The following is a 14,239-nucleotide window of genomic DNA, read 5'->3' as shown; positions in this document are numbered from 1 at the left end:
TTAGCATCTCTAGGAGATTACTAGATTAGCCACTCTCACTAGGGTTTTAATTTGCATTGCCATCAGAATAAATAAACATAACTCAAAATATAATACCTGATTTGGCTTGGATTGACTTAGCTCAATTAGAAATGTCATAAGGCTCTTTCAACTTCAATTTTGTATAGCATGGCCCGTGTATTGCATGGATCCCAACTAGTGATAGATCAATTATTTTACACCGGTGTTTAGTGCTTTATGTGAACTCTATCTCTCTTTTTCTAGTAATTGTGAGATTTGCCTTCTAGCACTCGTCAATGAGTCCAAATTGAAAGGCTAGCTGTCAGAAGAAATTATTATTAGGCCTCTAGTTTGTTTACAATACAATTTCATTTGCGCTTATGCAAAAGCATAGGGATGCAAATCCTAATTTGTTTTGTTTTCAATTTTTTTATTGTTTTTATTGTAATTAAAGTAAAAAACTTAAAACAAAGTAAAATCAAAGAAAAAGTGAACTCAGATTTACGTGTTTCCGATTTGTAACCCCATACTATTTATTGTATTAATACAAATGAAATTGCAATGAGACAGAGACTTGTCTCATAGTTGCTTGTTTTGAATGAAATAATATAGAAAATAGTTGGGTCAGCCGGTAAAGTCGCAGAGACTTGGGATCAAGTTCTACCCTCATAAAGGTTGGGCGTATGGCCTTGACCCCAACGAAAAAAAGGAAAATTGTCTAAAATTCACTATAAGTTTTCAGCATCTCTTTTAAACTCACTACAACTTTTTAAAATGTCTAAAACTCACCATGTCGCTAACTTGACATTAAACTGACTAACGGGTGTTAATATATTACCATTTTAATCTTTATAGAAAAATATAAATATATACAAAAATAAATTAGCGGGTGTTGATATATTACCATTTTAATATTTAGACATGAAAAAAGGAAAAAAAATAAAAAAAAAAATTAAATATAAAATACATAAAAACATAGAAATTACAAAAAATATATATAAAAAATTATAGAAATTGAAAACAAAATAAAAAATTGTTTTCAAATTATAGAAAGTTAAAAACTATAGAAATTGAAAAACAAAATCAGAAAATTAAAATTGTAGAAAAAACACCAAAAATTATAGAAAAACACAGAAACTGCAAATAAATAACAAAAAATACAGGAAATTTTATAGATTGTAGAAAATAGAAAATGTAAAAAAAATCAGAAATTATAAAAGTAATTGGAAATTATAACAAAACACTAACAATGTAAAAAAAAAACAAGAAAATTAAAAACTGAAAAAGACAATTTTTCCTCTAACTCGCCATTCAAGGGTAATTTGGTCATAAAAATTGTTATTTATGCTGACATGGACACCTCTATTAAGAAGCATTAACGATGCACTAAAGGAATGTAAGTTTTGGAAAATAAAAACTTACTGACACAGTGAATTTTAGACATTTTAAAAAGTTGTGGTGAGTTTAAGAGGAATGTTGAAAACTCATTATGAATTTTAGACAATTTCAAAAAAAAAAAACAGTTATTATTATCCATGATCATGCGCAATCCCCTGGTCTAATGAATTACACTTCCAATTATCATTGTGATGATGAAATCACACCCAGCCAAATGGAAACTTTTGATTTTAGCAGTTTGTACACATATTTCTGTTTTGAATTTAAACTATTTCAATCTTCTTTTATGAGGTTCTTCCCCACAGGAAGAAAAAAGGAAAAATAATTTGCAAATTTGTTCGCACCCGGAAAACCCCAATTTGTAACAATGTTAAAATTGAGAAAAACAAAAAGAAAAGACTGGTATAGCAGAGTAAATGGGGAGTGAATATGCAAATTTATAAATGAAGGAGATTATCATTTGAAGCTCGGTTCACTGCTGGAGGTCCTTCCAACTCTGGATCAGGGAAGATACTCAAACCGGCATGAGCCATGACCTGAAAACATAATACAGTATTGCTAAAGATGAAAAAGAAAACAAAAAAGAAATAAATAGTCACAACATCCAGTCAACATTCAATGGTTGCAGAAGGAGCCAGGTTATCTGTTATCATCTCCAGACTTCTCTACCATGAGATGAGCCAGTAAGTCTCGAATGGACCACATGCGTGGATCAGTTTCTACGTTTTGAGTTCTTCCTTTAACAGTGGTTGCTTATTTCTAAAATATTAATCAAATGCCACCTCTGACACTCTGAGCATCTAAAAAGTCGAAAAACTCTCATTTGATTTTGGGTAAAATTTCCTGATAAAATAATAATCATAAAAATTTCTCCTATAATTTTATTTTAACAAATCTCTCTCCTTAACTTTTGAGAAATTCGATAAGACTTCTTTTCTATCACCTTTTTATATGAAAAACGTTAAACTGATGTATTTCTATCTAAAATGGTGACAGATGAAAGGTTTGTATCTAATTTCGCAAAAATTAAAAAATTATTTATTAAAATAAAACTATAAGAAAGGTTTTTAGGTTTTTGTATTTTACCCTTTAATTATTAAACCTTCAATAATACCGCAGAACGTTGCTTGGCACCAATGACACACATGAGCTGCACTTTCTAGGCACATGCATTTGCCTTGTTTACTCATTTCCATGTGATGATGCAGAGCAATTACCTCCGACGAATCCGGGCTGAATGGATTGGGGTCCCACGCCGACCTTAATAGAAGGAGTTAAAGAGATCACCCAAGGCAAAAAGATGGATCAGTTCAGTTAGGCGTATCAACGGATCGGATTTGGGTCGGATCCGGTCCAAATCAATTTTAATTTGGACGGATTGAACTAACTAATTGAACCAATTCACACTTAATGGTCTAAAACAATATTTTTTAATCGCCGTTGACCTGGACGATCAGATCTTTTTGCTCAGAAACTGTCCAAACAACTAGTTTTATTTTACCCTAAATCCACCTGGTCTCTAATTAAAATCATTGAATTGATCAACAACCCGTTAACCTGGGTGGTCAAATTAAATGGTCAAACCGTCGACCTAGAAACTGGTGGCTAGAACAGATGATTCTGATTCTAAGTCGGTTTTTAAAACCTTGGTCTAAAATATTTATTAGATTGGATTGAATAATATCGATAAGAATACACGTATCAAGTTTGGGTTAGAACCATCTATTGAATTAGACTGGTACAAAATGGTAGAGAGTATTCATCGAATTGGATTGGGATCTGATCCATATGTAATGGACTAATATTGGATTGGATCGGATTGGACCAATTGCGGTCCAATTGACACCCCTAACTGTTCGGTCAGATCATTAAAACTTGACTCTTAAGCCATCCCATGTGGTGATGGACCTATCGGGCATAACCATCTGATTGGATCCTAGCTAGGCTGGAGTTGTAATTAGAAGCACCCATGATGTCAAAGCAATATTAAGCAAAGCGCGTGCACTGGACATATGACAAGGGGTCTGGAGAATAATGCCACACAGCCACAGATCTAGCTGGAAAGAGAGAGTAGAGAGAGAAGAAAGGAATTTGATCCTGTTCTTACTTGGGTCAAGCTCTGTGATCATAGCAGCACCATTGAAGTAACAGGATCCCCCTTTGTTCTTGAACTTCTGATAGTAGTTGTTGAATGCGTAGGAGGCGTGGTCCTTCACAGTGTTTGGGAGATAGCATGGCTGGTTCACCTGTATCTTGCTGCAATCAGCACCGCCTTTCCCACAAGCCCAATCAAGGGCCTTCTGCAGCTCATCATCCGTTGTCTGTTCATCAGCTATGAACCAGTGCTCAAACTGTGCACCTAGTATTTCTCAAATCAAGACGGAGCAGTATATCAAAACAATATTTGAAGCAAAGTATGTTCAGAGAGTCAAGGCAGCAGAAAGGAAGAAAGTTGGGGACAAGCGAAATTAATGTGCATTTTAATTTCTGGGTTGATTCAGTGATCTCAACTTCATAGCTCCATCCAACTAGCAACCAATCAAAAGACAGAGAGGAAGAAAACGGTAAGTTGGTTGAAGATTCAAGTTTCTTTTTGAAGACAGCCTTTTAATCTCAAATACAGCCATGACAAAATGGGTAAGAAAAAGGAAGAGTTTCATCAAATCCATTAAATTATACACTTGTACGGAATTTCTTCAAGTATAAACTAAACTTATTACCCATCTTAGAACTAAACAGGAAAATAGGAGAATAGAAAAAGAAAAGATCCAGAAGCATTAATGAAGTCTACAGATTTCTTGGGTGCGTAATAAGAAAACCTTAGAACCCTCTGAATCTCCACAGAGTCACTTGTTTTCCCTCTAAAGTGTAAACAGAGAGATTGTGGCTTAATTTGGACTGCGTATGCACCAAGAGAAATGAGAAAATCAAATGGGTAAGAGATACTTTACCTGATTTACGTGAAATTAGCAGTAGAAAGAGAAGGGCAAGCAGCAATATCCCAAGCGAAAATGATGGCATTGTTCTTCCTTGTCTGTTGCAGAAACTCTTAATTTCTTATCCAACTGAACCTCTTCACCAGAAACACCACACCACTACCAGGGACAATTGCTATACAAGTAAATATTAGAAAATTAAAGAATATAATATTAAGATAAGTTACGGTAAAGTCCGCATCCGTTTGACATTACCACAAACTAAGTAACTTTTTTTAACAGTCCGGTTTTTTTGACAAGTATGGTTGAGATGTATTGTAAGGTCGGCGTAAGAGGTATTTTGTAAGAACAGATCCGGACGAGGGACGAGAGAGAGAGAGAGGGGGGGATTAAACGAAGGAGTATAAATTCAAATATGTAGAGTGCAAAACCTTTTCTTCAAGACGACGTGGCCTTTTCTTCCCGCAGGATAGGGTAGGGTATCCGCACGTGAATAACGGGATGGCCTTCGCTTCCATTCGCTCTCTATCATCTTGCTTGATATTTCTTCTTTCTTTTCTTCGCTTTCTAAGGTTCTCCGGTTTCTCCGCCATTCTGTCTCTCGCTCTGTTGGCAGATTTGATCAGCTAAGTATCTTCTCTATTCTGATATCTGGTTTCTTTCGTATTTGGTTTCGATTATTCAGTCGATATGTTGTGCTGCTCATTTCTATTTCATAGATCGATCGACCGTTTATATTAACATCCGGCTGATAGATCTTGTTTCTTGGGGGGTCGATCTTGATTTTTGCCCCCTCCCTCGAATTCTTTGTTAGCTGATTTGAGAAACCCGATCCTCGCTGTTCTCTTCGTGATTAGTCTCACTTGTGCTAGGTTTTCTGATCTCTGGATCCGCTTGTATTGCTGCATCTGCTCTGAGGTTCCTTTGACTTGGGCTTAATCTGAGCGTTGGAATTAAGGGTTTGGTTGATGATCTCAATGATTTTAAGTTCTTTTACTGTAAAACTCATCCTAGCCTTTATGAGCTACGTAACCCTACCAGCGCAGGCATCTTTTCTTCCCCGGAAATCACTGATGCACTGTTCGTTCAAGGCAAAGGTGAGGTCATACAGTGCTCCAAAGCAAAGGCCAGAGCCATCAGTAAACAAAGTGGGAAGGTTATTATGCTGTGGCTGACGTTGATAGTGTTGCAAAGGTTGGGGAGATGGATGCTCCATGTGATGCTTTAGCACTGAGTTTACCACTTGTATGGGATGTTGCTTGTCATTCTCAAAAATCCGTGCTGAGCACGAGATATGAGACTAGAGTTGCGGGTGGTCAAAAATCATCATTGGGAGCATATTGTTGGGAAGCGGAATCTGCTCCTCACAAACAGGCGCCTCACAGGCACATCTTGTGAACATTCCCATGAATAATAACTAATAAGTATAAGTACGAAAGATGTTCCCAATGCATGGTCAGGTGTGCGTGTGAGGCGCCTGCAAGTCACCAAGTGTGAGGAGCAGATCCGATCTCTACTGTTGGCTATTTTCTTCAGGGTCTTTGTAAGGAAATTTAAAACATAAAAAAATTTAAAAAAATCAAAAATAAAAAACAAATGGGGTTCTATGGAAAAATAACAAAAACAATAATATAAAAATAAAATAAATATAATTAGGAGGGCAATCCTTGCTCGATGAAATGAAGAAGTTGAAGACATAAATTAAAATCCATGCATTATAGAACTTTTACCTAGCAATGTTCGTACATATCAAAGTGCAAACTTATATCTATATAAAATTTAGATTATATTTAAAAAAAAAACTAAAAAAAAAATTATTACTGTAGGTTTGATCAAAACGAATAAGCAATTAAGAAATTCAAACAACAAAAAATTACTACTTCATCAGCCCAAGAAATATCATTAGAAAAACATACAAGCCTTGCCGTATTCAAAACATTAATACAACCAAAAAAAAAAAACAATCAAAAAATAAGATACCATATCTTTGCATGTATCACATTTATTGATGTTGACTATAGATTTTGGTGCAAGGCTTGCAAAATTGCAAAAAGAAAGCAATTGAATCAAGTGTAATTTTTAGTTGTCCAAAATGTCAACAAGAAAACATCAATACAACCGCATTCAAAATGACAACTATCTTCTTAATATGTTTAAATTATGTCACACTAATGTTTAATTGTAGGGTACAAAGTATCCATCACTTTTCAGGATCCAACACACATGCATTTTCAATATTATATATATTCAATAACTTCATAATTTGGTATACTGCCTAAATTAATATAATAATAGTTTTAAATTCCATCTTACTCAAGTACACAACCAATCAAAGATGAAGGAAAAAGCAACAAAGGGAAATCAATACTTGAATAATCATCAGATCCACAAACTTAACAAACAAATTTCAAGCTACTCTTATCTAACAAATTAAAATCTCTCTTTCTCCCTCTATATCTCTCTCTCTATCTATTTATCTACTAGTAATGTTATATATGACTACATCAACCAAATATAATTAATATCTCCCAAAATCTTTTACATTAAATTTAATTGCTCAATTAATAGTGAAGGAATGAATTAACACCAAGTACAACGAAAGAAAACACTTTCAACCAAATATATATATATATATATATATATATATATATATAGAGAAATATATATATATAGAAATATAGAAGCCCGTCTGCAGCCCAAATGTGTTTCTTTAAATAATAACTCCCACCAGGCCACCATACTTGGGCAAGTATAGACACACTGTCCCGTATACAAGAAAAAAAATCATTTGTTTTTCAACCCTTTTGGACAGATAAAGAAGATTGTGAACATATTGTTGAACAGAATTGATCAGCTTGCTAACATGAATGGTAATGCAGCTTTCTATTCTAATGTGGTGATTTCTAAACTTGGGAAGGTGAAAGACAACCTGAGCCTCAAATGGGATAAAGAGTCTTTTGTTAAAACTTTACAGCTGCAACTAGAGAAACTATACGTACTCCAACAACCATGCACAAAGCATTCAATGTATTGAACAACAGATGGAAGAGTGGGTGAAACGCGAGGAGCAGATGTACGTGGTTGCTGAAAGATGGCGACATGCATAATGGTTAAACAGCGCCGAAAATGGAACAGTATCGAATGGTTGAAGGATGCATGCAGAAGGGCCGGAACTGACTACACCAGACGCTATACGTCATGATTCATGAACTACTACAATAAAAAGAAGAATTTCTTAAAATGAAGATGTAGAGGAGGTGAGAAATGTGTTGTCCCAAATGAACCCTCATATAAAGCAGCAGGGGCAGATGCATTAATTCTTCTTCCAAAAATACTGGGCAACAGTACGTGCAGTATGATGTGGTTGCATTTGTGCAGGAATTCTAATCGGCAACAAAGAAAATTCTCAAGCTCTCCCTGTTTACCAAATGATGATCATGGGTCTTCTAGGGCTAGATTGTCTGAGCACAGTCTGCTGGAATTTAACGATGAACCTCCGGATTTGGATGAAAAAATTATTTTGCACTCATCCTTCCCCAGAGGAGCTTTGTAACCTCTCTATGTAAGCAATGAAATTAAGTTTTTTGGTTTGCCGAACCCAAAACATATAATTCAGCCTCGGATCAGATAGACTTGACTTGAAGAACGCGCGCTTGAATGATCGTAACATCCACTTTAGCAACTTTAATTTAAGGAAATGAATTTTCATTTCCAAAATGGGTCATCATTCATTTAGACGCCCTTGGGAGTTGGGAACTATATAAAGCTGAATAATGAAAATTTTGCCTTGATGTTGAAGAGACATTAAAAAAATTACCCAGTATATGATTCTCACATGAATCGAAATAAACATTTATTTAATAAATGAATTAACCAAATAGCGTTTCAAATTCTATTGAGGAAAGGACCTATGTTATTCTGAATTAACACCGTTTTTTACGATAATAGCACCATTTAAGTGCTTTCCGACCCACTTGTCATTTCCAGTTTACTACTACAAAATGCAGAAATCTGTTTGGTGAAGGAAGTTTCCAAATTCCGAGAATCGATGATTCCAACTGTTATTCACTTATTCCCTTACTTCTATACCATGCAAAAATGAGCTTATGCAAAAACCTACCAACCCATATTGAGAAAGTATCAACTGCATCAGTTGTCATATCTTTATCAATGGGGTTAAAAGAGTGGAATAAAAGGAAAAGTTCAACCTAAAAGAAAGAGGATCGCTTGCTGGGTAACGATCAATTGCCACATGCTTCCTGTTTATTGGACATGGATATTGTTATATATTGCGGTTAACAGTTCCACTATTATATGTTACTAATTAATGAGATTGATTTTAATTAATCTGAACATGAATAAAATATTTTTTCCCTGCATAATAACTATTTGCTAAAATATAATTTGTAATACTAGATAATCTTGTAAAGAAACTTTTTTTTTTATTTTTCCTGAATAAAAATCAATTTAGTTTCATAATAGAACCACTTTTTTATTTTTCTTTTTAGTAACTTGTGCCGCAAGAGCAGTGAAGAGGACAGTGTGTAGATGCTCAATTACTACAAATTCAGACCTTATTTCCAAGCTTATTAGCTTTCACGACGAAATTGACTACGAATGATGTTGATGCTATTTGAATTGGGGTGGATGAACCAAGATGGGTGTGGTGCGATGGACAAACTGTGCATGACGAACTAAAGAGAGTCCAACAACCTACAAAAGCCGAAGTCAAAGGCCCTAATGTGGTTTCTTGGGAAAGAGAACTCTAATGTTCAAGTCAATAAGACAGAAAAGATGTCAGTTAGGCCAAGCTGCTAAGAACGTATTATTTTTAACCGAACAGAGATGAAGAGTAAGAGAGTGAGAAGGCTAAAATGTAGAGAATGGAAGAAGATAATACCTCATGCAACGTGCCTTTAAATATCCATAAGAGGATGATGTGGTTCTCCTCACTTTTTGGGACACATGGCATGCGTTGGAGTAGCCTTCAATCGAGGCTTTAGGGCAATTCCATGCTCCTTATCGTGGGAGGCCATGCAAAGCCCATCGTTTGCCACATGCCCCTCTTAGTCAAAGGTTCTCAATGTGCATTGTTGTTGTTTCCTCTAATGTACAATGGTGCCCTGCGTTGCCAATCTGGCTGAACTCATGGCCAGGTCTTCGGCCACATCAACCTCCATGTGGCAATTCAACCTGGGCGAAATACACCCATCACTAGATAATCTTGTGAAGAAACTTTTTGTTTTTCCTAAATAAACACCAATTTAGTTCATAATGGAATCACTTTTTTTTTAGTGAATCAGCAGTTCAATTATTAACTTGTGATATCATAAATCAAGGTTTAAAATATAAAAAACTCATAGCGTATCGAGATATGCCTTGCATACACACAAAGAAGAAAATTACGATATGCATAGAAATACTATACAAAAATTCAATATAACAGAATAATACATAATAGTAAACATACAAAAGCATATAGACAAGTTCTATTAAAATTATAACCACATCAATGTTTAACAATTCAATTCAACACAAAATATTAATGTCTAATAATTGAACAAAAAACATTTAGTAATGGAAAACATAAACTCAAGCACAAAATCAATGATCCCCTTCAAATACCTAAGTATACACTTAACAAAGCCCCATTGCACATCAATAGGTTTTTGAAGGAACTAGCAGGGTTTATTTACTACAAATGATATCTTAGGCCGAGTGAAGCATATTGCAAAGCACCCACCATGCTACAATACTCTAAAGGATCCAATAGGGGCGAGCCATCGGTCTTCGAGGCTATAGGAGTGGAAACTAGTTTTACACCATCCATCTTGCACTTATAAGAGATCTATTATGTATATTTTTTTAGATAGTTGAATAACATCATCATATCAATGAACTTCAAGATTGGCATCATATCAATGAATTTCAAGATTGAGGAGGCAGTGCAAGCATCCCAGGTCTTTGATGGCAAGGGCTTCAACAAGAGAGCAAATTAAGAGAGAGCTATAGTAGAATTACCAGTAGCAAGTATATCAACATATACTAAAAGAAAAATAATAGCATCACCATGTTGATATAAAAACAATGATGGATTGGCCTAAGCTAAAACAAATCCCAAATCAAGCCTATGAAGCTTGTTTAAGACCACAGAAGGCCTTTTTAAGTTTGCATACATATTTGTGAAATTGAAGATCAACAAAACCTTTAGGTTGCTTTATATAAAAAATTTTTACAAGATCTCCATGTAAAAAGGCACTAGAGATGTCTAATTTCTTTATGGACCTGTTCCAAGTGAATGCAAGGCTAAACACAAGCCAAATGGTAGTAAATTTAAGAATAAGAATAAAAGTTTCCCAAGTTTCTAATTGAATCCTTGAGAAATAAGCCTGGCCTTGCATGCACTTCTATAGAGAGACATCAACATTATGTTTAAGCCATAGACCCATTTAGATCTAACAACATTTATATGTGGGTCATTAGGTAAAATCTCGCAATACCACTTCCCGTTAGCGCATCAAACTCTTGGCCCATAGCCTCACGCCACTTTGGATACTTGATACAGATTGGGAAAAAGCAAGATGGCTCAATAAGAAGGGATGCAAAGTGAGAAACTAGGGCCTGAGGAAGAGGATAACTTGTGGCTATTAAAGCAGTGGCTCAACATGTCCCATCTTGAGACCAAGCAAACATTGAGATGGGACCGGACAAGGACAAGTTGAGAGGTATGCATAATGGCTTCTAGAGCACATACCAGTAGGGTAACGGTGTCAATGGACTGGTTTTGGATTGGATCCTATCCAATCCAAAATTAATTTGGACAGATTCGATGGACTAACAAGATATATTGGATTGGATCAGTCTGATCCAAAATATTTATTAGATTGGATTGGACCTGGTCCGTCTGTAACAAAATTATATTGGATTGGGTTGGATTAAACCAATACCTGATCCATTGATATAAGATAACAATATATGTGTCAAAGGACTGGATTTGGGTTGAAACCAATCTAAATCAAAATGAACTTGAACAGATTGAATGGTCCGGACATTAAATTGGACCGGTCCAAATTGATCCAAAACATTCATTAGATTGAATTAGACCTGGTCCGTTTATAATGAACTCACATTGGACTGGATCGGATTATACCAAATCCAGTCCAATTGACACCGCTAAAGTAGGGGAGCTAGATGATTAAGCAATACAAGGAGAACATAAAAGTGGGAGGTGATTCAAGGGACAACTGGACAAGAACGGTTTGGGGGTAAGGAAGAAAGAGACAGTTCAGGGGGTATAGAAGACAAGGGAGTAGTAATATGCACACTTGGAAGAAAGGGATGAACTGGAACTGGAGGGAGTCGAAGCAAAGGGAAAAACTTGTTCATTGGAGATAACATCATGGATAATCACCACTTTTCAAGTGTGATGGTTGAAACGTTTATACCCATGTGTTGAAGGTTATAACCAAGAAAAACAAATTGAACAAAACGAAAATCAAACTTATAAGTATTGTAAGGACGAAGAAAATGATAACGTGCATATAGTTAGAAGTGTGAAAGTGTTTCAAAAGGAGAGAGATTGTTAAGCACTCGAGTAGGCAGTCAGTCTATTAATAAGATAAACTACCATTTGAACAGCTTGAAAGGAATAGAATAGAGGCCTGAGAGAGCATGGCAAAAGCAGTCTCAATAATGTACCTGTGCTTTCGTTCTAGTGCACCATTTTGGGTATGAACAGGAGGGCAAGAGATATGATGACAAGTATGTCAAATTTGTCGAAATATGCAAAAAGGGAATAATATTCTCCTCTCCGGTCTGATTGAAATTGTTTAATTTTTAGAGAAAAGAGATTCCCAACATAATCTTTGATACATAAAAAGATAGGCAATGCGTCAGATTCACCAGCAATAGAAAAAATTCAAGTAAAACGATTAAAAACATTAAGAAATAAAGCATAATATCTAAAACCATTAGAAGACAAAAGAAGGTTAGAACCCCAAATATCTAAATAAACCAACTCTAAAGGGCCTGTAGCCCAAGACTGACAAGTGTAAGGAAGTCTACGACTGCTAGCAACTTGACAATGATGACACATAGTATGTTGACTGGACATGGCGTGTAAACCATAAATAAAATGAACACACTGAATAACAGAAGGAGAAGATGATGTACTTGGAACCAAAAGCTAATACAGACCATCCTTATTGGTATCCTTCATGAGGATGCTCCCAACAAGGATTGATCCTTCACAAAGAAACGAGAGAGTGGAATTCAAATAAACAATTATTATCCTTGGCAAACTGATTAACAGAAAATAGATTATTGGTGATTGAAGGAACATGGAAGGAGGGATTTAAATGAAATGTTTTATTATTAAAAAGGAAAGAAGAAGAGCCAACATTTGCAATTCCGAAACATGTATCATATAGAGATTCAGATTAAGAGGCAAGCAAACATGATTTGTTATTCATTGAGTTCTATACATAGAGACAACAAAAAGCACTTCTAGTATCAGTCAATTCTTGTAGTTTGATTATAACACAAGCATTAACCGATATGGTGCCTATCTAATAACGTTGGAACCTGGTAGGACTCTTGTTCAAAAGTCATACCAACACTTAGGCTGTGTTTTGGTTTGAAGGAAAAAGTAGGGAAAGGAAATGAAAGGTAGGAAACCTTTACAAAAGTTGTATAGGTTTCTCTTCCTTTCCCTTCATTTCCCTACTTTTTCCTTCAAACCAAATATAGTCTTAGTATGGTTTTCAAAACCGGACCAAACCGGACGGTCAGACCAGAAAAACCAGGAACCGATCATCTAACCGATTCCATTTTTCCTCAAAACCGGGAACCGATCAGGAGACCGGTTCCGTTTTTCCCCAAAACTGAATATTTGCAAAAAAAAACAACATTGATTTGATCAGCAAACTGCTGACCTGAGTATTCAAACCATTCAACAATTTTGACTATTTTTTATTTTTTTGTCAAAATGAACCGATCATTAGATTCAAATGGGCAGACCATTCGACCTGGGAACTGGACCCCTAGCATGTTCCAACCGCCATTTTCAGAAAAAAGGATAGAGGGTGTATGGGGCCGCACCGCATTACCCGTTAATTTTGCTAATGCTCTTCCCCCATTTCTACTAAAAATATATTATTATTGGTGGTGGTGGAGGTGGTGGTTGTGAAAATAATTAAAATAATAAGAGAGAGAGAGAATTAATGTCTAATAATTCATGACCAACTTCAAATCAAATTATTCAATTGCATTGAACTGACGTGGGATGTTAGTTACGTTGTTGGTGAATGGTGATGCCGTGATGGAACTAAGAGTGCTTTTGAGTTGGGACTTGTTGGAGTTAAGATTTTCAACACAAGCAAAGCGAATGGGCACCGAAACACATGCTAACGATCGACTCTTGGGTCCCAAACTCAATACAAGTATACAACCACCAAATTACATGTATGACCTACTTTGCAACTGTGCTTTCACTGCTATATCCAAATCTAAAACATGTATTAAATTGTTCATGCATCGAGTGTGAAGATTTGAGAGTAAACGTTATATTCGCCATCAAATAATAATTCTAGCCCTCCTCCTCCTCCTCCTCCTCCTCCTCCAACTCTCTCTCTCTGCCATCCCAAACCTTCCAAATCTTTAGGCTCTCAGGGTCTCTCAAAATGGGTTTGTCTTTTCATCTTTCTTGCTCTCCTCACCATCCCCAAACCAGAAGCCACTGCCAACCGGACTGATCTACATGTGGCCATGGCCGAAATGAGATCAAAGTCTTACTATAGTTTCGTAATGCTTCTAGAGCTGCTGCACAACAATGGTAGCCAACCACAACTAAGTGGGGAAGTAACTTTCTTGATGCCAGAAGACAGAAAACTATCCGAGTTCTCCGT

At 35.8% G+C, this 14,239-nt stretch overlaps 1 protein-coding gene and 1 long non-coding RNA gene across 5 annotated transcripts; one reads left to right on the top strand and one right to left on the bottom strand.

Annotated features, from left to right (window-relative positions):
* Positions 1-1,606: 1,606 nt before the first annotated feature.
* On the bottom strand, positions 1,607-9,527 carry LOC148878468 (glucan endo-1,3-beta-glucosidase 4-like). 4 transcript variants are annotated; one of them, XM_088955141.1, is made up of 4 exons: positions 9,235-9,527; positions 4,350-4,509; positions 3,506-3,757; positions 1,607-1,934 (listed from the first exon to the last, which is right to left on the bottom strand). In XM_088955141.1, the coding sequence occupies exons 2-4, from the start codon at positions 4,417-4,419 to the stop codon at positions 1,900-1,902; spliced, it is 357 nt and encodes a 118-aa protein (XP_088811267.1). In that variant the 5' UTR covers positions 4,420-4,509; positions 9,235-9,527; the 3' UTR covers positions 1,607-1,899. The 4 variants fall into 4 exon arrangements, with proteins under 4 accessions (XP_088811267.1, XP_088811260.1, XP_088811276.1 ...); XM_088955134.1 differs by lacking the exon at positions 9,235-9,527 and adding an exon at positions 4,766-5,743; XM_088955150.1 differs by lacking the exon at positions 9,235-9,527 and adding an exon at positions 4,766-4,904 and having other exon boundaries at positions 4,350-4,493.
* On the top strand, positions 3,753-7,939 carry LOC148878469 (uncharacterized). The gene is made up of 2 exons (XR_016102308.1): positions 3,753-3,962; positions 7,214-7,939. It is a non-coding gene; the product is annotated as an uncharacterized LOC148878469 (long non-coding RNA).
* Positions 9,528-14,239: the final 4,712 nt, after the last annotated feature.

Source organism: Nelumbo lutea, chromosome 1 (genome assembly GCF_056320005.1).
Source record: "Nelumbo lutea isolate HS-2025 chromosome 1, American lotus-T2T, whole genome shotgun sequence".
Lineage (NCBI taxonomy): Eukaryota > Viridiplantae > Streptophyta > Magnoliopsida > Proteales > Nelumbonaceae > Nelumbo > Nelumbo lutea.
The sequence above is the reverse complement of the archived record's forward strand: the minus strand, read 5'-3'. Positions and strand labels throughout refer to the sequence as shown.

What these genes read in the sequence shown, in the direction of transcription:
- LOC148878468 (XM_088955141.1), bottom strand. Translation starts at nt 4,419, where the DNA reads ATGCCATCATTTTCGCTTGGGATATTGCTGCTTGCCCTTCTCTTTCTA. An exon ending in GCTAATTTCACGTAAATCAG is followed by an intron (nt 3,758 to 4,349) that starts GTAAAGTATCTC and finishes GAGAAATACTAG; the next exon opens with GTGCACAGTTTGAGCACTGG. An exon ending in GATCACAGAGCTTGACCCAA is followed by an intron (nt 1,935 to 3,505) that starts GTAAGAACAGGA and finishes TTATGTTTTCAG; the next exon opens with GTCATGGCTCATGCCGGTTT.